Raw genomic sequence first — 27,360 nt, 5'->3', positions numbered from 1 at the left:
ACTGATGGTTATTATAACAGCCTGTTTTCATTGTATTGTTAAAGGGAGGTATCACAGATCTACTGTATAACAAAAGGAGGGGTCATTGTGGGTTAAACATGGGGGGCTATTGACAACATAGACTGTAACTTTGGAAAATACTCAATTGACATGGCTAAATCTTTTCAGCGTTGGGTATTTTGATCACAGTGTAGTTGTGATGAGAATAATCTCTCTGTGGCCAGCTTGCACAGGACACTCCAATAACTGTTCTATGCACATATGGGAATGCAAGTACAGTTTCAAGACAAACCTGAAAAAAGTGTGAACGTATCCTTTAAAAATGTTGTGCTGAGACAATGGAGCTTAAATAAACCCTGTAACATCGACTGTAAACGCTAAATTATGAGGAGCATGAATACTAAAGTTCACTCTCACCAGCCGATACTCCACAAAACAATGTTACAGCTTTATATTCAATTTGGGACATATATATTTCATAGAAATAACATTCTTGCACTAAAAAGAAAAAAAGAAAAAAAAACTAATAAGATATTTGCAACTGGGTAATAAAGGTACATTAATTGCTACAGATCTTGGAGGGGCAGTGGCTCTTGAACAAGGAGATTGAGGATAGAACAATAAAAGCAAACCCTGGGTTGACCAGACATGGCGCCATGCTTTCACTCCTTCAAAATCAAGTAAACCTGCTGCAGAGCCACTAGTTCAAGTATACTACGTCATCGAGTGGCGTCGAATGCTGGGCATTTAACATGCATTTAAAACAGTCCTTCGGCGCCACTCGATGACATAGTATACTTGAACTAGTGGCTCTGCAGCAGGTATACTCGACATTGAGAAACGGCCCCTGTCGGCCATCAGTTCTGTGTTTGGCGCATTTGTGAGGAAGGACCAGGTACATTGTCTGTGATGACAAAATAATTCTTTCCTTTTAGGGGTATAGATGAAAGCAGAGGTGTGACTGGGGTGGATGCAATTCCTGTGAAAAAAATCAAAATGACCGTCAATTATTTTGATTGATTTAAGAAAAACACTTTGAATGCACCGACCTAATATTCATGATAGATTATGTCACAAGAGCATTACAGAGGGGATAATTAAACTTGTGTTTATGTGCCCTCGTGTGGTCATTTATGGAAATTGCAGAATTATGAAACATTCAATAATTTTTTATTTTAAAATGCTAGTATAATTTCCTTTCTAAAAACATAAATGGCTGTGACAAATACCTGAAGATGCGCAGTTTTTGAGTGACTCCAGGAGGTTTGTGCTGGAAAATTTGACAACACATCTGAAGGGCTCCTCTCGCTCCGTCATGAGTGTGTTGGTGTGGTCTCTGAACTTTGTCTCCAGCTGAGTAAAGATTACAGAGCATAAATCAGGCATGAAAACGGGTCAGGGGTGAAAAAGGTGAGAAGGATATTATCCCTCTAGGGGGGTCCGGGGGCATGCTCCCCCGGAAGAACATTTTGAATATTCCATATTTTAAAGCATCAATCTGATGCATTTTGAGATGCATTTTTTTGCCAACCTGGGGAGAGCTGGAGAAACTTAACTTCAGCCATGAGTCAAAAATATTATGGCCTCCTTACTAAGTATTATCAGGGATGCAAACTCATCAGGTATGGAAAAGGTGACAAGGACCCGAGCCCCCCGACCCCACGGAATATCGGCTTTAAAATGAGGAATAACAGAGGATTTTAGCAGTCAGAACAACTAAAGCAGCAGTGTTAATAATAACAGAAACGCTAAAGAGTCACATCTAATAGAAATATATAAAAACATTTATTTTAATTGTGTAGCAGTCAGTTTATAATTTTGGCAGCACTGTTGAGCATTTTGAAAATATATTGTCATGCCTCTGTGCAAGGCTTAGTCTTTCTATCTTTATGGCATCTGGTGTTAAGTAACTAAATGCATAAACTCAAGTACTATACTTGGGTACAATTTTGAGATACTTGTACTTAATTTAAGTATTTCAATGTTTTGCTACTTTGTTCTTCTTCTCCTCTACAGTTCAGAGGTAAATGGTGTACTTTGACTCCACTACATTTATTAATACCTTTAGTTACTTCACAGATGTGGATGAATGATGTGAAATCTAATCAAGTGTTGAATCAGACTTTAGTTCCACCTGGAGTAAATCCACAAGCTACCCTGCAGTATACAAAGTCATTCAGACTAGCTGCACCTTCACCAGCTTTGAGAACACTTTAAAGATCAATCATTATAAAACATATCATATATATTATTCTGAAATGGACTAATCTGCACAACGACTACTTTTACTGTCGCTACGTTCACTATATTTTGATGAGAATACTTTCCTACTTTCACTTGAGGAACATTTTGAATGCAGGACTTTTACTGTGACAGAGTATTCCTACACTCTGGTACTTCTACTTTTACTCAAGTACAAGATCTGAGTACTTCTACTTTTACTCAAGTACAAGATCTGAGTACTTCTACTTTTACTCAAGTACAAGATCTGAGTATTTCTGCTTTTAATCAAGTACAAGATCTGAGTACTTCTACTTTTGATCAAGTACAAGATCTGAGTACTTCTACTTTTGATCAAGTACAAGATCTGAGTACTTCTACTTTTACTCAAGTACAAGATCTATACTTATACCACCTCCGTTTATAGCCTATGAAAAACTATTAGAAAACGAAGGCTAAAGCTAACGTTAGTAGATAGTGACTGACAATGTATGCTAGCTTGCCCATGAAAATATTGCGACAGAAAAACTTTTCAGTTTACATCACGCTCTGCGCTCCGACAGGGAGCTCTGCTCTGAACACCTGAACGGCCCGTTCTAACAGCTGTTCACCAGCGGTCCAGTCTGTGCCACAGTGACTCCAGACCACACAGTTAATATTAACGAACGCACCCGTAATGTGGCTGCTGAAGCTAGACCATCATCGCGGAGCAGCAGAGCCGCCAGGCAGGAAGACTCGAGCACACAGCTCGCGCTGCATTATAATATATAAAAAAAGAACACCATGCGTGTCATGATGGCACATAACAGCTCGCGGCTGCAGATTACTCCGGGTCCCAGACCCCTCCATACCCCAAAAAATATTGTTATTGCAGATCTACATGAATCACACAACGACCTATTTTGGATTCAAAACGGCGAATTTCGCCGAAAGGTGAGTGATTCTCATGCCTGATAAATGAGATGATTACAGCACCAAGTGATGCTGAGTGATGCTGACTCTGTGCAATTCATGCCTTTTGTTTACTAGACTTTGATACTTAGCTATTAAAGATGAAGCTAAGTATTTTAATACACAAAGCATGCCTCGGGATACCTTGTAAACAGCAGACTGTAGCTGAGGTAACGTCCCACCACCAAAGGCCTCACAGGCCATCTGAAGTCTGTTTGCTGCAGGCTTAGCTTGTTCTCTTTCTACGTGTGGGTCTGTAAACAGAATGAAAACCAAATAAATCCAATCACATTGCAAAAATCAACCAGAAGTACATGTTAATGCCAAATATACATAGCTAAACAAACAATGTTAAAGTATGTGTAACATAACATGAACAACTGGCTTTTGGTCATGATGATTTGATAAACATACTTGTGACTGTTTGTTTTCTTTCTGTGAGAGGGCTGGGATACTTGGTGGGGAAGACCTTAAAATTAGAACAAAAAACATTTAAAACATTTTTTTCCTGTACAGTGGTACTCTTAATTGCATGAAAATTCTGACAGTAAAATAAATAGGTTTACAGCAAATCCATAATTCAACTTTATTTTCTAAATCACTGGAAGTATTGTGAACCCTCAACAAAAATCTAAGTGCAATGGGTTAACTTGAACGAGAAATTAGTTCAACAACATGATTGACAATAGATGTATACTGTAAAGCCTTTGATAAAACTTCCCTTTTTTAATGGCAAATATCTAAATAACATTTCAAATGACATTGTAAGTATTATTTAAGTTCTGTGTTATTAATATAAAAATTAAAAACTTTTAGCAATTTTAGGTGGTCATTCAACAATGTAGATAAGATATTAAAGATGCATTAAAGTCATAAAATATAAATTTTGGAAATGTTTGTATCAGGACACTTCTTAACACATGGATGCTTTTAAGTAATATTTGGACTGGGCATACAGAGCTTTGTGTGGGGTGTGTGTGTGTGTGTGTGTGTGTGTGTGTGTGTGTGTGTGTGTGTGTGTGTGTGTGTGTGTGTGTGTGTGTGTGTGTGTGTGTGTGTGTGTGTGTGTGTGTGTGTGTAGTTGAAAAACACCTAACCTGTTGATATTTCCTCATTAGCAGGTCCCTAATGGCAGTGAGATTCCGGCCACTGAGGTTGGCATCCTTGAAATATTGATACCTGGTGGACAGAACCATGGCCTGCAAAGAACATACATCTGTTAAACGGGAATGGAAAGACAAAAGAAACAACAACCTGATAACCAACTATATAAAAGTTAACCCTCACCTGGAATAACATGGGCTTTTGCTTTGAATTCAGACGGGTCACAAAGACATATGGTGTTTGAAGATAGTGAACAACATATGTTGGTTTGAGATGGTCGGGGCGAGAGTAGGCGTCTCCCCATGCAATCCGAATCCAAACGGCTTCATCTGTGTGTTTTTTTATTTTGACGGACACCTTGAATGCAATGTTTAAATATAGGATGTTAAACGATATCTTTCAATGTTGAAACGTTATAGTTTATATGATTTTGCCGTGTGAGGAGGAATATTGGACTTACTTGTCTCACAAGTTCTCTTAGGTGAGATTTAAATTGTTCCTTGAACTGCATCAGATCCACAGATTGAGCATCATCTGTGGAAAAGGGAAATTATTAAATAGACAATACGGGTTTGCAAAGTAAATTAAAATGTATCTCAATAATGTTTTAAATCCCTGGAACAAACAGATAAAGAATACATCTGCGACAAGACCATTTCATCAATTAACCCTGCACTATAACTAACCAAACTCCAACAGATAAGCTGACTGGTTGAAGTAACCAACATTTCACTCGTAACCCGCTGTAGTGTTTGGTTAGAATATAGCTGCAAACTTCCAGCCACCATATCCATAGTACTAATAAGTATTTTAAATTACCTCCAGGGTCGGTAAGCTGGAAGGCATACCACATCCCTTGGTCTGGATTGTCCATCATATCTAGAGAAAAGGACAAAAGAAGGGTTATTGGATTGGACTTGGCATTACCTTTACCCAAATGAGATAAATAGTTTCACTTTACTTACAAATCATCTCGAGTTCTGTGAGGTGTTTAACTGCCAACTCGTTTTCCTAGGTACAGAAAAAAGCGAAATCACTACTACTTCAGCTTGCATTTTCATAGAAAATGTACTGTTTTACACTGTTTATCAAACAGAAGAACCTATAATATCAGATAAGTGTCTGCTTACCTCGCAAATAGCGAGTAGGCTTTCCGTTAGCGCCCATTTGGACTGAATGCTATCCATGGCCCGATGCTGTTCCCCTGTCAAATGGCCCCACTTCTGCAGCGTTGTTTTCAGCATTTTAGTCGGTATCCTTCTTATGAGTCGCTGCACTAGGCGTTTCTTAGATTCATCCATCCTTCCTCAGATGCTATAATATTAGCAGTTGTATTGGATAGTTTTTTGAATTAAACTGTTGAATCCGTACAGCTTGTAGTGTGGCAGGCAGGAGAAGAAATCCAAACAAACCGCCTACCAAAGAGAACACGAATGGACCAATCAGATATGTCGAGAATAGTGCACGTGACCCCTATAGCGTCCTCTGTTGTTTCGGAGTGGTATTGCTCCTATATGACTCACATTAGGAACATCTGCAAAACGGTGGAAGACATATTTAGACCCTTTACTTAACAAGCATCACTACAATATTCTAAAAATTAGTGATTACCAGTTAAATACTTATTTCACCTATCATTCTGCCGTAAAATAGCAAAAGTGTATTAAGTAGGCTACATGTTTTACAGTAACTGGCTCTGCACGTTTCCCCAGCCATGACATAACAATGCTAATACTAACCAATGTTTACATATTGATTTCATATTTTACACTTACACGAACCTGGTCTTGGTGGGGTTAGAAAAACGAGCTTATTCTGATTTTAAAAAGCAGTTCCTAAACTTGTAGTCAGGTTGCTTTAAAATTGTCATAATAAGCCGTAGGGATTGAGAGATCATTTATAGCAGGGGGAAGAAGAAAGTAGAAAATGGTGACACCCAAATCTATTTAAATTTACTTTCTGAACTGTTTATTTAAAAATGTTCAGTTTAAGAAGTTTAGATGGAAATAAAGGATTCTTTAACAATCTGAATATAAATTAACAAGTAAATATAAATTCCAAAAATGTAGTCAATTGCTATTTCAAACACAAATAGAAAATAATTTGTACCTGGGAATGTACCCTTTTTATTTGACAATTGCAGGGGTACACTAACAATATTGTCAATAATACATATGAATAATAAATCTCTCTTAACATATTTTTTGTTAAACTTACACAAATATTGTTAGTTGGAAACATGCAAATAAAGCAAACATTTGTGTCATTACACAAACCATTACATGGCCTTTAAATACAAATAAAATAAGACAGGAAACACTGTATTTAGTTTTTACAACAGCACTATTAGCAAAAATGTAACCACAGAGAGTTTATTTTGGTAGTTGAATCCATAAGTAAAAGCGGAAGTAAGTTGTAGGGAGATATCTTGTTTCTTCTCTGAACTTCCGTCAGCAGATGTCCCGCCTTTTATGAGAAGAACGCATGCCATTGGTGCGTTGAGAAAAAAGACTGACGCTGATTCGCTGTATAACATTGTCAATTTACTATCGCCAAACAGTTACGAAAACCAAAAAGAGTTGCAGACAGACGTCCTTCAAGTTCTTGCTGTTTTTGTAGGTTAAATTAACGTTAGACAGTTTCAAGACTAGTGTAGTTATCTTACATTGTAGTAATCTGCGTTTCTATTCTACGGAAGACCAAAGCCATACGTATATCTTCAGTGGGTCATATTGGGTTGATTGGGTTGATGCTGTGTTACATACGGTTAACGTTAGCAGAGGCCTAGCACTGAGCTAACGTGATAATTCACCAGCGTTTTCTGGGACTTCTCAGATGATACACTCTCCCCACTGGTAAGTGTATCACCTTTACATGCAGCCAACAGTGCACTGTGTTATCAAATAGCTTAAAAATAAACCAGTAGACATGATGTAGCATAATGTGTGAGAGACACTAAAAATACCTAGTGTATCTCTAGTGAAGGCTGAATTGTTATCATGATTCAATAGGTTCAGGGTGAATGCAGGTAGTTGCATTGTTTTATATTCTCCTTCTCTCTGTGTGTGTCTGCAGCTAAGTGTCCACTGGAAAAAAACAGCATCACAATGACAGCTCAAGAAGGAGAGGGATGGGGAGGCATTAGTATCCTTTAGAAAAACATGTCCTTTACCTGAGTATAACAATGCTGAGATGACATGGTGGAAAGTGGCACAGAAACAATAAGTCGTTGTTAAAATCGATTCATTGTTTGATCCAATTTTTAAATCAAAAGTTCCAGATGCTTTCATATCATTGTGTATTTGAAATTGACTATGCTTGGCTTTTGGTTTGTTCACCAGGCAAATCAGACAATTTGGAGATTTCCTCAAATTCTGATTTCACAAATGTTATACAGTAGTCACAATCAATACAATTAAATACCAAATATAAAGTTATTAATGAAAATGACCATTGGTTAAATCCTGAGAATGTTAAGCATATTCCTATTCCATGAGAGTACAGCATAAAGTGTGTTTAATGGTAAACGGGCCTCCACCAAATGACGTGTATGACAGTGATTTCAGTAAAATCCCACCGTAATTGTCAACTCAGTGCTCCTCTTGTTTTGTGGATTTCAGTATTGCCGAAGTGACACAGTAAGACCTTAACTCAGCATGCACCCTGACCTTTCGCCTCACCTGCACAATGAAGAGTGTAACAAACTCATCACTCTTCTGAGGCAGTGCCACACAGAGGTATGTCATGCTCCTAAACAATGTTTTTGCTTCATTTACACAGAAAACATAACAATATAAATCTTGTGTTTTTCTACCCTCAAGCACAATGTCACAAGGTTCTTTGGCACGTGTAACGATGTGGACCGTGCCATGCGTCATTGCCTGAAGAAAGAGGTCTGTCAGTTATTTTTAAGCACCTTGTGAATGACCGACATCAAGAAATCGGATTATTGAGCTTTGTTCATTCATTGTTTTCTTTGTTTGTTTACCATTCAACAGAGACTGGATAAGCGGGAACTCAGCAAGCAGCATGCCAAAGACATGAAAAAGAGGCTGAAAGCAGGGATAATAGAGGATCTCTGAAGGACATTTCAATGCAACTTTAACACTGCCACTACCAGTTTGAAGGAGTGAGATAATGAGACACTGAATGAAGCATGACACTGTGTAAAAGGGCCTTCCCTATGGTCTCAGGAAGGTGACAACTTCTGTCTCTTTGAAAATTCAAAGGAGTGGATTATATTAGTAATTAAGCATTGAGGTCTAAGTGTCATGTGCTATACATCATTTTGATATTATTTGAGAGGAAAGGTTATTTAAAATATGATGTGCATATACCAATAATGATATGGTTAAGATGCAAAGCTTACTTACAACACGTTTGACTTGTTATCACCCGGACAGACTGGGATTTACAGCGTTACCAGAACATTTTAGTAAACACAACATCATCGAGAACTTTGGATGAAAGATTGTTGTTAGGCAGAAACCTTCCATCAAACTGTTGAAGTTAGAAAGACACCTCAGGACTATTCTTCTACCAATTTCATGGCATTAGAGATGCAAGTAAAAGATTACCTAAAACCGGATGAGCACTGGCTCTTCATGTCAACACACACCCATGAACATGCAGAGTGAACACATTCATTTTTGTTTGATTGTTTATTTGAATGGGGAATCATATTGATTCGTTACAAGTTTAACTGCTTTCAAATAAAGTGATATTATCCTTATATTAATCCATGCTTCAATATCGTGTCATCATTGTAAATCATAATTTCTATAACCGATTGAAACTTTGTATGCAGCTCTTGAAAAGAACTAAATGTATTTACATGATACTTCATGCATTAGAAGATGGTGAAGGCTTCCATCTTTTTTCACCTGCTATAGGCTGTAATAATAATTAAATAGATTACATGTTTTTGAATCTATTTGTTCTTAGGAGATCCTATACATCTATGGCATGCGGAATAGGCAAGGGTCTGTTTTGGCAAAAATGTTTTGATATAAATATGTGTAGTAATTTTTAAAAAGGTATGAACAAAAAACAGGTATTAAATTGAGTTATATTGAAATAGAAATATCTTACAGTCTGTTGACTTGGTGAACTCTGTAAAAACCATGACCAAGTTGTAAAGAAAATCTAAACTCAAAGGTCAGGTAGTACATATTTTAGAGATTTGAACTGCATCTCATGCTCTCCATTCAGCAACTGGAGCTGGTAAACGTGTCATGTCAGCTGGTGGTCATATGACCCCTCTCTTTGTGTAAGGATGGTGTCTTCCAACCTTTATATATACAGTCTATGCTTCCAACCCAGTCTCACAAAAAAACGTGTAATAACTACGTTGGTCCACAACGTAGGACATAGTATTTCTACAAAAACGCCTCTGAAATGGTAAGATCCCTACGTTTTTTTTCACCATTCATTCCAATGGCTTCACATTCTTCACATTTCTCCCTGCAGAAAAAACCAAACATGGCCGAACTGCGTTTTATTCTCGGTGGAAAATGCCTATTTTAAGGTTAGTTTGGCCATTAAAATGCGTTTTGATGTCATTTGATGCGAGAAATATGAGTTGTTATTTCAGATTATGTGTGCAGTGGATGTACATGATCTTTAGTTTGCTAGTTATTACGAAGATTACTAAGGAAATTGTGTCGATACAACGTTTTCATTGTTACCAAGGTGGTTGCTAGGGACGCTGCTATCGATATTATTTCTGTTATGTTGTGTAACTGTTTAATGGTGTTATCTTTATTGCTACCCCATTCCCCGTCAAAGTATAGTGTTGGTCCACAGCGCAAACGTATTAGTTTAACAAAATCCGCATCTAAAATGGTGGCATATACGTTATTTTCCCTGTGCAATTCCAGTCTCACATCTCACATCACATCGTCATTAACAAATACCGGAAACCGACCGAAAACACTTTATTCCGAGTGTTCTTGCTTTTCTCTTTGAAAGTCATCACATAACGGCATTGTAATACACGGTTCGGCTGCATTAAATATTACATATCTGCTGTAGTTCTGTAGTGCTGTAGTCCTTGATGAGAAGACTTCTAGACACACATGAGGAACTGCCGCCAACACTGGAAACGTGACGTGGATCATAAATATATCAGTAATTAAACAACATCTTACATTTCTTTTCACACAATACGTCTCCTTGCAGTATCAACACTAATTCGGCTGACTTTTATATTTGATCCAATTGGTAGATAGGCTGTATTTACACCATAAACGTGCACACCTGATATAAAGCGACACCTAGTGGTTAAAGCATGTTATTGAATTTCATTATTTTTATTATTAGATATGAATAGAATCCTACGGAAGAGGATTAGGGCCACATAAACACATTTTTGTGAGGATTTGAAAAAAATATTATTTTTTTTTGTTCTGAGAAAAAAGTCAGAATTCTGACTTTAATCTCAGAATTCTGACTTTAATCTCAGAATTCTGACTTTTTTTTCAGAACAAAAAAAAAACATTTTATTTGGGAGAAAAAAGTCAGAAATACCGGTAACTGTAGAACCAGCTTCACTGCGATGTACACATTGCAGTAGGCAACAATGGAGGACGTGAGTGAATTTCTGCGCGCCAGAGGGATCCAAGAGGAAACCATAATAAGTAATTTTACAACCATCTACAGTTACCGGTATTTCTGACTTTTTTCTCCCAAATAAAATGTTTTTTTTTTGTTCTGAGAAAAAAGTCAGAATTCTGACTTTTTTCTCAGAACAAAAAATAATAATATTTTTTTCAAATCCTCACAAAAAAATGTTTTATGTGGCCCTAATCCTCTTCTGTAGAATCCCTATAAACAGGGGTGCACATAACTTTGTTGCCCTGGTTCTCAAAGGAGCACCTGGAGATGTTGCTTGGTGCTCATCCTTAAAATGAAATAAACCGTAACTTTTGAGGGGGTCTTGACTTTATTTGCCAGACACAGGGCACTGAACACACGTGAGGTGAACACAGAACACACGTGCAGAGGTGAACACAGAACACACGTGCAGAGGTGAACACAGAACACACATGCAGAGGTGAACACAAGACAACATTAGCACGACCAGTAATCCTACAAGCTGTCATCACTACCCTCCTGACTGTTCTCCTCACTGTCTTCCTCTCTGTCAGACATGGTAGCTGATGATGTAGGCCTACTTCTTTCTCTCTGGTTGAGTCTGTGATTAGCTGCTTGCATCCACAAGTCAACAGCTGGGTTTGGGTCGAAAGTCTCTGTTGTCATCTTAGAAAAGTGGATGTAATCAAATAACTATGTGAACATAACCAATAACCTACCATAGCCAATAACAAATGAATGTAACTTATTTTATTTATGTTGTTCATTCATATCTTATTTTACCTTAACATTTATTTATTCATTTTTTTTTATCTCTCCAGTTTTAAAGGATATTTTTGGTTACTGTCCTATAGTATACATTGGAATTATTTCAAACCTGTTTATCCCAATAATTATAAAGGAGTGCCTTGGAAATATTTGTTTACATACATTGTGACCAAACCGTTTGAACTTAGACTAAAGTGAACTATCTAAACACTCAGAGTCCTTTACCTCACTGAGCTGTAGTTATCAGCCTCTCAGTCTGACTGGAGAGGACTCTCCCTCCACATCATTGTAGAAACATCTTCTTCTTATATCCGTTAGAGCAGCTAGCACCAGATACTAATAACAACAGCGCTGGTACCGGTGCACCCCATGGATGTATAATAAGAACTGGATACAGCGTGGGAGGCGGGGCCTCATTCATTCCTATGAGAGCTGCTCATTAGCGCATGATGATAAAATGGCCCAACTTTTGAGAGAGTGAAACGTCACAGATTACCCAGCATGCCTGAGAAGTACCCGTATGTGCACTCATAGAGCATGCGCAACTTTAACCAAAATGCTCGTTCACATCAAGCACGTCAATTTGCGTACACGTAAATGTTATCATGGATTTGATATGAACGAGGCGGCAGTTAGCGGCTAGCTAGTAATGATGCTAATGTACACATCAATCGTTATGTACTTATATTACGCTGTAACAGGATCTAGTGATATCCAAGCAACAGAGCTTCATTTAGCATGAAATAATTATTGCACTGTATATATATATATATATATATATATATATATATATATATATATATATACAGTGCAATAAGCTTCTTAGTGCAATACGAAGCTACAGGGACGTTAATAATGTCGGTAATATTAACTTTATTTAATACAACATTTACGGTACAAGATCTGATCATACAGCCCATGTAGTATGATAATGAATTACAGCAAACATGTGCAATACATCCATTATTACAGCTCCGTGGGGTGGCAGTAAGACGATATGGGTCCGTTCTTATTGTGCATCCATGGGTAAAGATAAACGCAACTCACATTGGTTTCTCATACAGCATCTCTGTAAACTACGTGTATTCACTGAATTTCACTCTCTGCCTTTAACGGCTCGTTGTAGCTCAGAGAGGCGAAGTCCCTCCCCTTCCGAAAGCCTCCATGGGACCCCGGAAGCGGAAAATTATACATTGAAGTCAATGGAGAGAGAAGGGTTATCTTTTGATCCCGTTTGAATTGTGCCACGAATGACACATATGATGTTTGTCAATTTAAAAGAACATTTTGCAAGTCAAAAAAATAAAAATGTGTCGTAAAACTGTGAAGTTACACATTTTTTCGTGTGAAACCGCTGAACTACAGGTCTCTCGGCTCGCACAATACGCGTCACCAACATAAAGATGGCCGTCACGTTAGCACATTTCACCACATTCTTTCAGAATGAGAATAAAAGTATTTTACGAGGTGAAAATCACTACAAGTCTGGGCACGTTGAGAGCTGTACCTATATGAAAGGGGAGTTAGTCAGTAAGAGCCAGCATGCGGGACCGGCTTTACAAGGTTTCGGTGAGTAATATGAGTGCAATGTGTAACGTTAATGTCAGCTAGCTAACATTAGCTAACAAGGTACACTAACGTGTTTTGTTTTAGTAACTAGTTTTCTCCTTAAGAAATTCGTGGTCTCTGTGTATGCTGTGGATAACATTAATGTTCACAAGAACAAGGTACACTCCCGTGTTTTGTTTTAGTTGCTCTTCAGATTGAAGCGGACAGTTTTATATCGACTATACTGTATGTGTGATCTCCTTTTTCTCGTTGTGTCATTTGACTTTATTTGCTGTGTGTAGATTCAAGGATTTTGGTTATCTAGGCACAGCTGTGTGTGACTCCCTCTGGTACACTGGTATGTGTTTTCCTAATGTAGAGAGCATTGATTAATTAATAAACTACACACTGAGTCTAGATCCTGACCAAATCCTTTTTTATTGTTGTTTTATCAAATGTTTTTCAAAAATGTATTCATACACATTTAGAAAAATACAATGTACAATCACAACCAATACAACACAAATTACAAAAAATACAGAAAAAACAAACAATAACAACAATCAGACAAGAGGACAAAACTATGAAAAAATAAACCCTCCCACCCCCAGATCCGGACCATCCTTGTATTATTGCTCATTCAATCTATTATAGCATGCTAACAAATGGTACTTACTTTATTTTTACAGATCTGCATGGGAGACGATGGCGCGATGCAGAGCGCTGTCTGTGATTGTGCACAGGAGATGTACAAATGCAGCCACGCTGCAGCATTGGCAATATTTGCCATGTGGCAGATCAGCTCCACAGATGTTGAGTGCCAGTGGAGGAAGCCTGGCACTTAAAAAGTAGTCCAGCCGGTGTCTCATCTTTACCAACAGCGAGAGGAGACATACAACCCACTGGCCAGAGACATCGCCAACTGTCAACTGGGGGGTTGTAAACGAGGCCGAAGGGGTGAAGGCTTTTGTGGAGGCCTATCAAGTGACAGTGTTAGAATCAAGTCTGGTCTCTTTGTGAGTGAGTCGGGTGTTTTGGGAGCATCACCCGATGGACTTGTGCAGCCATCTGCCCTGCTGGAGGTGAAGTGTCCACACAGCCAGAGGAACATGACCATCGCGGAGGCAGTCCAGTTACCATCCTTCTGTCTTCGTGAGGAGGGTGGGTCATATATTCTCAAGTAGAATCACCCATACTGGCACCAGTCCTGCCCTTGGGGCAGCTGCATATCACAGACCGGAGTCTCTGCTACTTTGTTGTGTGGACCACGAAGGAGGTGATCATCATCCCCATCCCCAAAGACCCTGCATGGCATGGAAATCTCCTCCTCCTGGAAAAATTCTACACCCAGCATATGCTCCCTGTGTTGGCCAGTAGAGAGGAGGACATTTCAATAAACATACTCTTAACACCCTCGGACTCTGCGTTGTGTTTCGAATGTGTGATGGGGTGTTATGCAGAGGAGAGGAAAACAGGACACAGCAGATTGGGATTGTGGTGGAGATGCTGAGCAGTTATTTAATTGTTGCATGTAATTATTATTATACTGCGTGCTTCTGAGTTATTCCATATTTTGCTGTAACATGGATCTGTATGTAACTCTATATTTACTTGTTATCTACCACACTTCCTTCTACATCATACACCATCATTATACATGATGGTGTATATAGGATATATATATTTGTATACATATCTGTAAATTGTATAATTTTATTTAAACGTCTTTTTGATCTCTCAAACTGAGTAAGATTGACAATAAAGTTGACTTTGAAAAATATATATATTCTTTATGAAAATAGTTGACTGTTGTCAAATGAAACGTTGGACTGAACTACAACTACGCCTTTAAATCTCTACGGACTGTTTTTCAGTGGGATGGCAAGTTCCTATCTTTAAACATTTATTAGTTTTTTCTCAGAACAGATTTGATTTTCTGAAGTTAATTTAACTTTGCCGACCATGTAAGGTCATCATTAAAAGGTACAATAAATGTGTTTAGGGTTGACTAAAATAATGAAAAACAATTAATTTGGATAATTTACTGACAGAATAAGAAACTCAATGATGCTCTACTCACCTGTTCCTTTTTTATAAAGTGAAACAGTTGAAACGATAGATTTTAGTAAACTTAAAAACAACCTTCTCCAAAAGCTATCAAGGAATATACCGAATACTTGTTTTAGAACTTTATTACATATTTTTATATAAATAGTTTGAATGATCCATAATTGACAGAAGCTTGTGTTTACACTGACCTGTTACTCATATATTAATGTCTTTGTAACTTCAGTAAACCACTACCTCACTAATTTCTTTCATTCATCACGGTTCAGTAAACTAAGTGATACATGAACCAGTTTAATCATTATAATAACGTAGGATTGCAACTCTTTGAAACTGTAGGTGGCTCTTAAAAGAGCCGTTGTGTTTGGGTGTGCTGGTCTCAGGTCAGTCTAAGCCCTCTCTCCGCGGATGCGGTGGGCCAGCTGGATGTCCTTGGGCATGATGGTGACCCTGTTTGCTTGGTTCATCTTACTGGGGGGCAGCTACATGGATGTCGGTGCAGTCCACAATCATTGTGCAGTTGAAGGCAGAATTAATTTATTATTGACTCCGAATGAAGCACAACTTCATGTCATACAATACAATGACTTTATTTGTAATTGTGTAAAAAAATATGAGCATTGATTAGCAAGCAGGACCTGCATGAACAGAGAATGGTGATGGATGGAGCTGGGAAGAGAGAAGAATAAAGAAAACAGATCAACTTTATTATCGGATATTAAAAATTCAATTTCAAAACAAGTTGCCGCTCCTACAGTTTTCTAGTATGTAAAGATGATTTCACATGACCTATGCAAAATATCACACTCAATACATGTGTGTCTCTGGGGGGTGCATTGTGCCTTTGATGTATATAAATAATATACCATAACCAAATACTATTACGTACAGTGGAAATCAGGTTGCCAGAGCAGGTCAGTGTGCATGTTCCTCAACGTCTCAGCAGTTACAGGTGAGGTAAAGAAAATAAAAGAGAAAAAGGTCAGTAACAACACTTTAAAGTAACAACACTTTGAATAATTATCTCTTCTAACAATTTTCTCTCAATAAGCACACAACGACTGTCTTTCCAACAAACAGATTGTCATCACAATGAAACACGTCCAGAAGAATGTCATGCAAAGCTCCCTGCCTGCCTTCGACTCTCCCTGAACTGCTTCCTTAGCACCCGGTGGAGGGCGCAGTAGGCTACTCTTCAAATGTTTCACGAAATACTTACCATCATGTTTGGTTACTGTTTAACATTTTGGTTTACTTCATGTAATAAAATAATAACTTCATGGTAAGGCTACTAAAAAATGACAAGGCTAAGTAATGTAATGCTAACTAACGTGCTCGCTACTCGTCGCTACTAGCTAGGTAGCTAACTTGACTATGCACATGAACATGCACAACATGTATATTTACCTATGATATTACCTGATATGTCTGATCCAGCGACTCCTGGTCCTTTCATCAGACGGGAATCGATAGAAGGAGCAAGTGGTATGATCACTTTTATGACTACAACCTGGTACAAAGCACACAGGCATCTTGTAAAAGTGAATTTATTTTTAGCGATCTATAATTTATTGGAGGGAATAAATCAGTTATGAGATCTTCTTCTTCTTCGCTTTAATTACGAGTCTTATTATAAATCACCGAGCATGCCTGTGACATCACTTACGCGACCCAGAATGGGATTTGGGATTTGTAGTCTTTGTAGTAGCGTATTTTTCATAGTCTTATATTTGAGCAGTTTTACGACAAAATGTGACTTTTTTGACATGGAAATGATTGTTTAAGACTGACAAACATCATATGTGTAGTTCGTGGCACAATTCAAACGGGATAAAAAGATACGTGTTCTCTCTCCATTGAATTCAATGTACATTTTTCGCTTCCGGGGTCCCATGGTCCGGAAGTAGATGGGCGTGACTTCGCCTCTCCATAGCTCCAGCCCCCACCCTCCCTGTGAGCAGTGTGCTCTGATTGGTCGGGACACGTAACATGAATGTGCCGGGCGGCGCGGTCCCGTGGGTTAGATGCGCATTCATAATGCAGAGGGAAATAACTCTCAGAATAACGTTATTAGCACATTTTTACAACTTGAGGAACGAATGTTTTTAATAAGGGCTATACAAGTGTTCATACTGGGTAGTTTATTTAGTTTAAAAAAACGTATCCAACGAGTTACAGACCACTCTTTCCCCATGTAAGTCAATGGGAAAAAGTGTTTCCGGGCCTGGCAACCAAACGGAAGTGTAGTACCGCCGTTAGGCCAGCACGAATATTTTCATCTGAGTCCGGCGCACTTCCTGGGGGCTTGGTGCACCCTCCCTCGCTCACTCGCATTTTGGCTGTGAGCTTCGGGCGCCAGATAAGCCAACATCCCCCATTTTCATCACTTACAGCGCCCATCGTACAGGGCAAATGAAACGTGTAACCGGGGTGAAAAGGGTGTTACATTGACTTAATTATGAATATTGTTACATCAAGGCCGAAAATTAGGATGAGCGCCAACGGTAAAAAAAAAAGTTTCCCTCCCAGAGCTGCCAGCGCAGCGCCTCCACAGATCTGGCGCCCTAGGCGAACATCAATTACGCCAGTGCTACGGGCCGGCCCTGAGTTCAAATCATGGTTCATATGCAACTCGCAAATATATTTCTCACTCTCTCTCTTCTCTCTTTTCTCTTCTCTCCCTCTCTCTCTCTCAATGTTGGTACGCAAATGCGCCTTTTTTCAAATGACACGGTGCTCTTTTTTTGGCGAAGGTGCGCATGCGCACCTGCGCACCAGTTATGTGCAGCCCTGCCTATAAAGTATGTTCATTACTCGTTATTCTCTACTAATAGTTAATTAAAGACTGTATATAATGACTATTTTGCACATCCCTTTCAAGATTTCAAGATCTAAGGTTTATTGACATATTCACAAACGGTGTAGTTATGCAATGAATGTAAAACTTTGTGTATACCTCCAGCAATGTTAACTATATTGAAGCACTTATTTTAACTGATATTATACATATGTATTATACTCTTATAAGATGTATGTAGATAGTATAAGAAATGTGCAGAATACAACAGTTTAATGGTGGAGGTATACACAAATATTGAAAGATGTCTTGTAATGCACTGTTGAGGAACCTGCGACCCAAGTTTTTCATCTCCGGCCTTGTCAGGTATTGAACAATCAATAAATAAAGAACACAGAATTATTAAATATAAAACACAGAATTTGTGTGATTATACTAAATGATTTACAAATAAACACCACTGCATATTTACAACTATACACATGCTGATGTAACGCAAATGTTTCCAACTTGGGATCAATAAAGTATATCTTATCTTAAGATGATCGATGGCTACTGCCAGATTTGCAAAATGTGCCTCTGAACCTTGACAAGTGCATGTTTCAGGCTTATCAATGAACAACCCGTTCAAATCCAGTTTTGGACAGTCTGCCGTGGTTCCATCCCATTTCATGTGCTGTTCGACGCTCTGCACACTCTCCAATCACAGAGCTTGAGGACTATCACGGGGTTTGTCAAGCGAAGCGGAGAGAATACTTACTTCCGGGTGTAATATTCTGTAAAGCAAATGAGCTGCTCCGACCCTCGGTCCTGACGGACTCCAACTTGTGTTTATGAATCAAACAAATAAATAAACACAAGGATAATTATGTGTTATTGTTGAGTAAATGGAGAATTGCACATGGGAAAATAACGTATCTATTGTGGTGATTGACATTATTCACCCACGGATCTATGGGTTAGGGCAGGGGTACTCAAATACAAATCTTAAAGGTCCAAAATAAATGTTTCAATAAGACAAAGGTCCGTTTATTACGGTCATTCAAACTTTTAAACAATTGCAACAAGATTCTTAACACGAGGTTGCAAAAACAAAAATAATCTGTATGCAGCAGTTTTCATTGTTATTGTTTCTGTGCTTGACCCCTCAGAGTCGCAGTGTAAGAGCTGCACAGTTAGGAATAAAGGCAGCTGCACCCTCTTTCATTCAGCATTCCCATTATTGCTTTATAAATGTCTTGCCCCCTTGTGTGTCCACTGAGGTTCGTCAGGCCCAACACATCTTCAACAAACTCCCCCTTTGCCTCATCATAAAAACTCACAAACACCAGCAACTGAGCATTGTCAGTGGTGTCAGTGGACTCACCCACAGCTAAGGAAATGCACTGTGCATTTTTTATTCCATCACAAAGCTGATTAATCAAATCACCAGCCAGTATTTATGTTCTTCTGGTTGCTGTGGAATCTGAGAGGGGATTTGCTTGATTTGACCTGTTATTTCCTCTTTTTGTTTGCCTTCAACATGGTCTCAATCACTTCAGTCATGCATTCTTTTATACTGCAGTTATTATCCAGTGGAAAGTCCTTACCTACTGGCCTAGTTAAATCAAAGTGATTACTTTTTTTTGGCTGGGCAGTGTAGTTTTACACACCGTCTTATTTGACTTTCTCAGGAATTAAAACTGTTTTTTGGGGGCAGACCCCCTCAAAGAAAACAATATATTTACACACGTAAGGTCATCATCTTAATAGTTGTGTATGCTCATCCGTGAGCAGAGCATCAAGTTGACATGTCTATTACAGCTGAATGCGGCGATTACCATCTTGTTCAGCGAAACGCCTCACAAACGTATTAAGATCAACAGCTTTAGTGCGTTTTGATTCAATGCTGAGTACAGACAAACTGACAGTCTCTTCTCTGTCATTGTAGACCGCAAATACCTCATTCCTTCAGTGCTTGGGTCAGAATGCTTCTCGTTTTGCGCCGTCCAGTTAAAAATGAAATCGCCGCCAAATCGTATGTCCACGCTCGCGCCAGGACCGGGGGAGGGGTTACATGACGTGCATCTTGTGCTGCATTCACTTGCACTCGGACATTAGAGACTTTCTCTCATAAATGTCCGATGAGCCACAACTTTTCTTTCAAAACAAAGCTGCCAACTGGGGTGGCAGCTGGGGTGGCAAGGCCTATTTTTAGGGTGTCAGTTGCCACCCCGGTAGGTGAAACTAGGCTACTAGCTACAGTACAGATGGAACTAGATGAGCTGTTAACTCTCGCTCTGAATTTTTTTTGTTTTTGTTTTAATTCTCGCTCTGACTTAGACAGGTTGAAAGAGACACACACATTTTTCCCACCCGCATTCCGCGAAGACCCGCCCTACTGTGCCTCTGATTCGCAGATTGTTTGGGGGGAAAAAACGCTGACTGGATGCTGAATGTGATTGGACCAAAGCGTTGACACACACAGGTGGAACACAGTGGAACAGTCAGACATGCAGAGCGCTGTTTGCAGTGGACATAGCGGAGAATTTTGACTCGTTGCGAATGCGTTGTGGCGATGTCTCACATATAATACAGAGAGATCATACATATGAAAAGTATAATTTGCTCAGAGTCCGGAGACAGTGCTGGTTCGGTCCGGATCCGGACCAGAGTCCGTAGTTTGAGGATGCCTGGGTTAGGGTATTGTTCTGCACGGACATTTTAGTGAACCGGACTTCCTGTCTCCGCCGGTCTTCGCTTCCCGGGCTGCTTCTCAGGTCGATTAAATGAAATCCTTGCTTCCCTCACTTGCGTCGTTTCCCTGCGTTTAGTCCCTCCCACCAGGGAAGCATGGAGGGACGCAAGGAAACCACGAGAAGCAGGGAAATGAGTTTTAAGAGCAATGGGACGTCCTTTCCTCCGGAGCGTCACGTGAAGCGACGTCCGTTTGTGATGACGCTGCACAGCTGTTCGTCTGGCAGCAGCCAGCTCTGTCCCCGTTATTTCCACACACACCCCCGCCTCTGTTAGTACACATTTACTGACACAAACATTTGTATCATCTGTTGTAGATCCCAATAAATAAAATAAAATAAGAACTCATTCTCAAAAAAGATAAACGCCATTCTTAAAATGTATAAACGAACAATAGTTTGATTAATATTGATTAAAGTGCACAAAATAAATAAAATAATTGAGAGAAGAAAAAGAGATATGTTATCTATCAAAACCCAGTTAGATTAACATTCATTGGATTGCACACTTTGTTTGTTTGTTTGGATATGTAGCACATTAACATTTTAATAGCACTTAATGACTGACTGAATGGAAATGACAATAAATGAAAATGTAAAACGAAAAAAGCGATCATGAAAATGTTTCCAACAAATGAATAAAATGATTTTTGACCACTTTGTTGTTCAGATATATCACATATGTGTAACTAAATGAAACAGGAATTGAAACAAAACACGGTATAAACTGAGGAGTGACTCCCGTGAGGTTCATGTATTTTCTTCACTCCGCTGGGAAACGGCTCTCATGTCAAGAAGCATGAGATCAGTGCATGCACTGCATCGTCCAATCAGTGAGCGATACACAGTAAGGGGGCGGGGCGAGTATCTGAGGATTTCATCGGAGGATGGTCTGGTGGTTCCTCGATTATCGCTCCTCCATTATCACTCCTCGCTCCTCGATCCTCGGTCCTCCGGCAGAAATAAGAGCCATGGGACGGTACTCAAGATGGCGCAGGCAAATCAACTTCCGGTGAGACCGAGGACCGAGGAGCGAGGAAATGAAAATAGTCGACCTGAGAAGCAGCCCGAGTGTCAGTACCAGATATGTTCGGGCTACCAGATATGTTCGGGTGTATTTCCGTCGCATCCGTCATCCGTCATATTCGTCATATTTTACGGCAACTCAAGAGGGCCATCACGGTCAAATTCCGAACATTTAAACATAGCCGACACTTCATTCTTTACTTTGTCCGTTATTATATGTAGAAGATTATACTTTTTCTCCGTCATGTTGTTTCCTTAGCAACAACTTCAAACAGGCATAGCCTACACTTCATTCTTTACTTTGTCCGTTATTATATGTAGAAGATATTAATTTTTCTCCGTCATGTTGTTTCCATAGCAACAACTTCAAACAATAACAACTAATCGCTAGCCGCAAAGCTATCATCACAGCCACTGCTCCGTTTTCGGAGACTTTGCACACGTTTTTCACAAACATTTTCACACGCTAGGAGTACTTCCAATAGCTTCGTCTTGATCTGTAGATGTGATTTGATGTGTCGTGTGTCCCCCAACTCCTCTCCAAATTTCAGATATTTAATAAAATACTCAGGGGAGTTTCCTGAATTTTCATGCCCAAAACTGAGCACTAGGCCCTGGGTAAATTAAGAGGCTGATCTCGGGCACTTTTGTCCACTTTCCCTGGTGGTCGAAACTCAAGCCAGGCATCCCTGGAATCGTCTCAGAGAGTAGATGATCAGTGGGGCCTTGTTTTTACTGAATGATGTGTTTTTTTATGGGGAATTCAAATATGAGCTTATTTTTAGGATTTTCGGAGACTTTGCACACGTTTTCACAAACATTTTCACGCTAGTATATAGAGTATGGGAGTACTTCCATTCGCTTCGCCTTGATCTGTAGATGTGATTTGATGTGTCGTGTGTCTCCCAACTCCTCTCCAAAGTTCAGATACTATATACAAATACTAAAAGGTAAATAAAACATTAAACATAATGACAAAATAACAACCTGAAATATATGTATTCTATCTACACATTTCGTAATTATCTAATCTAGTGGCCTTATAAAAGTGTTGGCTAAAGTAACGCAGAATATATATATTTTTTGAATTGTAAATAATTAGAAACATTATTTATGTGCACAAGTACATGGGACCCCACCATAGCACCCCAAACATAACAAGCTGTCCCGAGTTCCTCCGGCTGCAGTTCCGCAGACGGCCGGTGTGTGGCAGCAGAGCGCTGGGAGCAGAGGGAGGTGAGTATATGACGGATATGACGGATGACGGATGCGACGGAAATACACCCGAACATATCTGGTAGCCCGAACATATCTGGTACTGACACCGGGCATGAAGCTGTTTACATGTGTTTTGAGATGCTAAATAAAAGTCTAGCTTGTACCTTTGATACCCCGCCTCCGACTCCCATCTCTCAGCACCACACTATGCCACAATTTTAGATGCGGATTTTGTTAAACTAATACGTTTGTGCTGTGGACCAACACTATACATTGACGGGGAAGGGGGTAGCAATAAAGATAACACCATTTTACACAACATAACAGAAATAATATCGATAGCAGCGTCCCTGAACAATGGTAACAATGAAAACGTTGTATAGACACAATTTCCTGAAGTAATCTTCGTAATAACTAGCAAATTAAAGATCATGTACATCCACTGCACACATAATCTGAAATAACAACTCATATTTCTCGCATCAAATGACATCAAAAGGCATTTTAATGGCCAAACTAACCGTAAAATAGGCATTTTCCACCGAGAATAAAACGAATGTCGGCCATCTTTTTTTTTTCTGCAGGGAGAAATGTGAAGATCACGTGACATAGACGCCAGCCATTGGAATTAATGGTGAAAAAAAACATAGGGATCCTACAATTTCAGAGGCGTTTTTGTAGAAATACTACGTCCTACGTTGTGGACCAACGTAGTTATTACACGTTTTTTTATGAGACTGGGTTGTGTCTTCTCAATCTTTCTCTTGCTCTTGACTGGTTCGTGTTGGTTGACCTTTGTGTTCACGTGATTGAAAAGTCACATTTCTGTCTTGAAATACACCTGAACTGTCTTATTTGTCTGAATACCATGAGATGCTGCTGAGTTCTCAGAATCACAAGTAAGTGGACCTTTGAATTGCCTTGTGTTGAAAAGGTGCTATATAAATAAACTTGCCTTGCCTTACCTTTTATCTTCATCTAATGCAGGGGTGTCAAACTCAATTTCATGGCGGGCCACATTAGCATTATGGTTGCACTCAAATGCGGCACTCATGGTTGCCGCATTTGGCCTGCGGGCCTTGAGTTTGACACCCATGATCTACTGTAATGGTATTGTTCCCAAAGCTCTTATTTTTATTTCAGAGTAGGCTACAAATGAATGAATCAGGCCTGTTCATCAATGAGAACAGATTCTTAATTTCTAATCAACACAAGAAATAACAATTCACTCTCTTTCCAGCAACTGTAATGAGGTAAAAGACAACACTACTAAAAGATGTGCCCAGAAAACCAATCAGAATAAAGCTCAAATATTTTATACTGTACTGTATACTGTTATAATATTCTATTACATTTTGTAGTATGAGAGTCAAGAGACCTCTCTGTTTCATTTATTCTACTCTGTATAATTGTTCTGTAGTTATAGCTAAAATTGTGCTTTTGAAATCTCAGATCAGCTAAGATAACTTGTTACTCAGGGCTCAGTGGTACACTTGTCTGAAATAGTGCATTACAATAGACTAGAAGGCACGGCTGTCGCCCATCAGCTGTAGAGAGTTAATTAATTAAAGGGGCGTAGGCACACAGCTGTGACAACTCAGCAATCAGTACAAGCTTCCATTTTTGGCAGCTCTTTCCTGGAGCGTCAGAGTCTAAGACTGACAAAGACATTAGAGTCCTGCGGGAGTCACGAGGGAGGCAAATCCCACTTTGTTTGAGCTAAGTATCGTTGGTGTTTTGTTTCTTTTTTAGCCCCTCATGCTATAATCATGTGTATTTTCTCCATTCCTGTTTATGTGTCTTCTCACAATTATCACTGGCCCCGTGTATCTCCTAATCGATATAACCGGCCTGCTCTCGTCTATCCCACATGCTCCACTGCGATCCAACATAGTTTACAGGTGGCCTGTGGAACTGCCAGTCAGCTGTTCCTAAGGCTGACTTCATCTCTGGCTACGCTTCTCTGCAGTCTTTGGATTTCCTTGCTCTCACCGAGACCTGGATTACTCCGTCCAACACATCCACCCCAGCAGCTCTCTCCACAGCATATTCCTTCTCCCATACACCCAGACCCACTGGCAGAGGAGGTGGTACTGGTCTCCTGCTCTCTCCCAAATGGAGCTTTTCCCTCTTCAAACTACCTAACTTTACTCCTTCCACCTTTTGAATTCCATGCCGTCACAGTAACCCATTCTATACAATTAACCATTGTTGTTCTCGACCGTCCACCAGGCGCCTTGGGGGACTTCTTGGAGGAATTAGATAATCTCCTCTCACACATCCCTGAAACTGGCCCTCCCACTGTACTTCTCGGAGACTTCAACCTCCACACAGGGAAGATATCTGAACTAATATCTCTTTTAGCCTTTGAAAGCCTTTGCTTTCTCACTGTCTCCATCCCCACCAACTCATAAAGCTGGCAATGTCCTCGATCTCATATTCTCAAGGAACTGCTCTACTTCTAACCTCTCTGTAAACCCACTTCACACATCTGACCACTTTTTCATTTAATTCTCTCTACCCCTCTCCAAACATAACAAACTAATCTCTTCTAATTCTGCACCTGTCCGCCGTAACCTTCGTTCCCTCTCCCCCTCTACTCTGACCTCATCGGTGCTCTCAGCCCTCCCTTCCTCTGACTCGTTCCAACTCTTCCGTTCCAAACTCTGCTGCAGAAACTCTCCTCTCGACTCTTTCATCCTCTCTGGACTCTCTCTGTCCTCTCACATCTCGGCAGGCTTGTCAGTCCCCTCCTGCTCCCTGGCTAAATGACGCACTGCGTGCTAATAGAACCATCCTTCGGGCAGCTGAGCGGAAATGGTGGAAATCCAAACACCCTGACAACCTCCTAACCTATCAGGCTCTCCTCTCCTCTTTCTCTGCTTCGATCTCTCAGGCAAAAAGAACTTTCTTTCAAGATAAGATCCATTCTTCCTATTCCAATCCCCAAAAACTATTTTCCATCTTTTCCACCCTCTTGGACCCCCCCCAAAGCCCCTTCCCCCTCCTCCCTTCTGTCAAGCGACTTTGTTAACTACTTTGAAAAAAAGGTTGCTGACATTCGCTCTTCTTTTTCCGACTCACCACTGGGTCACCAGCAGAGTTGGGTGTAACGCAAAGTAACGCGTTACAAAGTAACTGTAATAATAATAATATTACTTATGTCGGTAACGGAGTAGTGTAACGTGTTACTTTTATAATTCAGTAATCACACTACAGTTACTAACATTGCCCCGACACGCGTTACTTCGTTACTTTTATAAAATAATCACACTCACTGACAGACAAGAGGGGTTTCCGCCGCAGGTTTATATCGGTGTATATACATGTAGGCCTATGTAATCTGCGCGATTTGCGAGACCACATCTCCACGTGCAGCAGTGCTGCATAAACATGGCTGAGTCTTTTCATCTGTAAACTCCCTCAACGGGGCCGCTCGCTCTCTTTTGTTGATCGCCCTCTCACGGGTGGACAGTTCAATGCCCCGCTTCATTGTAGGAATTCTGCCATGTCTCTACCACTTTAGTTTGACCATCTCTGTTACTAAGTTATGGAATACTAAATAAATAAGTAATTAGATACCTTACCGTTATGCGCTCATAAAGAATGATAAGAATAATGCGTCTTGAACTGGTTTAATTAATTAGTGTATTTACGTGTCACAGACTGTTAGTGTGTTGTGGTAGGCTGGTAGCCTATTTTAGAGCATATAAAAAGAAAGACTTGTGTTATGTCTTCCTTAATGCAATAGTAATTGGGGGTGCAAGTGGAGTCTCGCAGAGGCAAAACTGTGGCGCGCTTACACTGTAGGTGCGTCGCAGTCTGCGTGATCTGCCTGTAGGGGCGGGCCGGCCCTGCGAGTAAAGTAACGAGTAAAGTAACGAGTAAAGTAACGAGTTACTTTATCTAGAGAGTAACGAAGTAGTGTAATATATTACTTTTTTTAAAAGTAATATGTAATATATTACTTTTTTTTAGTAACGACCCCATCTCTGGTCACCAGACCCACCGTTCACCCACACACTAACCTCATTTTCCCCTCTCTCTCCAAGTGTGGTTCTTACCCTCATTACCTCTGCCCGTCCTACCACCTGTCCTCTGGACCCTATCCCCTCAAACCTTCTTCAGACTATCGCTCCTGATATTCTATCATTTCTCACCCATCTCATCAACACTTCTCTAACTTCTGGTCACTTTCCAAACAGTCTCAAGGAGGCAAGAGTAAACCCTCTCCTAAAGAAACCCACTCTCAACACGTCCGATGTTATAAACTACAGGCCTGTCTCTCCTCCTGTTCCTGTCTAAAATACTTGAACGCGCTGTCTTTAAACA

General features: G+C 39.8%; 2 protein-coding genes across 4 annotated transcripts; one reads left to right on the top strand and one right to left on the bottom strand.

Moving 5' to 3' along the window:
• Positions 1 to 425: 425 nt before the first annotated feature.
• On the bottom strand, positions 426 to 5,697 carry cenpn (centromere protein N). 2 transcript variants are annotated; one of them, XM_034231572.1, is made up of 11 exons: positions 5,406 to 5,697; positions 5,241 to 5,286; positions 5,095 to 5,154; positions 4,736 to 4,809; positions 4,459 to 4,632; positions 4,269 to 4,370; positions 3,586 to 3,640; positions 3,316 to 3,425; positions 1,230 to 1,353; positions 839 to 979; positions 426 to 697 (listed from the first exon to the last, which is right to left on the bottom strand). In XM_034231572.1, exons 1-10 carry the CDS (start codon positions 5,574 to 5,576, stop codon positions 858 to 860), a joined length of 1,038 nt encoding a protein of 345 aa, XP_034087463.1. In that variant the 5' UTR covers positions 5,577 to 5,697; the 3' UTR covers positions 426 to 697; positions 839 to 857. The 2 variants fall into 2 exon arrangements, with proteins under 2 accessions (XP_034087463.1, XP_034087462.1); XM_034231571.1 differs by having other exon boundaries at positions 426 to 979.
• Positions 5,698 to 6,820: 1,123 nt separating this feature from the next.
• cmc2 (C-x(9)-C motif containing 2) lies at positions 6,821 to 9,013 on the top strand. 2 transcript variants are annotated; one of them, XM_034231576.1, is made up of 5 exons: positions 6,821 to 7,130; positions 7,351 to 7,419; positions 7,942 to 8,012; positions 8,097 to 8,168; positions 8,274 to 9,013. In XM_034231576.1, the coding sequence occupies exons 2-5, from the start codon at positions 7,383 to 7,385 to the stop codon at positions 8,355 to 8,357; spliced, it is 264 nt and encodes an 87-aa protein (XP_034087467.1). In that variant the 5' UTR covers positions 6,821 to 7,130; positions 7,351 to 7,382; the 3' UTR covers positions 8,358 to 9,013. The 2 variants fall into 2 exon arrangements, with proteins under 2 accessions (XP_034087467.1, XP_034087468.1); XM_034231577.1 differs by lacking the exon at positions 7,351 to 7,419 and having other exon boundaries at positions 7,896 to 8,012.
• Positions 9,014 to 27,360: the final 18,347 nt, after the last annotated feature.

This window comes from Gymnodraco acuticeps, unplaced genomic scaffold, assembly GCF_902827175.1.
Source record: "Gymnodraco acuticeps unplaced genomic scaffold, fGymAcu1.1, whole genome shotgun sequence".
In the NCBI taxonomy this organism is placed as follows: domain Eukaryota; kingdom Metazoa; phylum Chordata; class Actinopteri; order Perciformes; family Bathydraconidae; genus Gymnodraco; species Gymnodraco acuticeps.
The sequence above is the reverse complement of the archived record's forward strand: the minus strand, read 5'-3'. Positions and strand labels throughout refer to the sequence as shown.

Bases quoted from the DNA above. Each gene is read 5' to 3' on its own strand.
- cenpn (XM_034231571.1), bottom strand. From the start codon at position 5,576: ATGGATGAATCTAAGAAACGCCTAGTGCAGCGACTCATAAGAAGGATA. The intron at 3,641-4,268 runs GTTAGGTGTTTT...TCTAATTTTAAG, and splicing joins TAATGAGGAAATATCAACAG to GTCTTCCCCACCAAGTATCC. The intron at 980-1,229 runs GTATTTGTCACA...TTTTTTTCACAG, and splicing joins CAAAAACTGCGCATCTTCAG to GAATTGCATCCACCCCAGTC.
- cmc2 (XM_034231576.1), top strand. From the start codon at position 7,383: ATGACAGCTCAAGAAGGAGAGGGATGGGGAGGCATTA. The intron at 7,420-7,941 runs GTATCCTTTAGA...GCATGCACCCTG, and splicing joins AGAGGGATGGGGAGGCATTA to ACCTTTCGCCTCACCTGCAC. The intron at 8,013-8,096 runs GTATGTCATGCT...TCTACCCTCAAG, and splicing joins TGAGGCAGTGCCACACAGAG to CACAATGTCACAAGGTTCTT.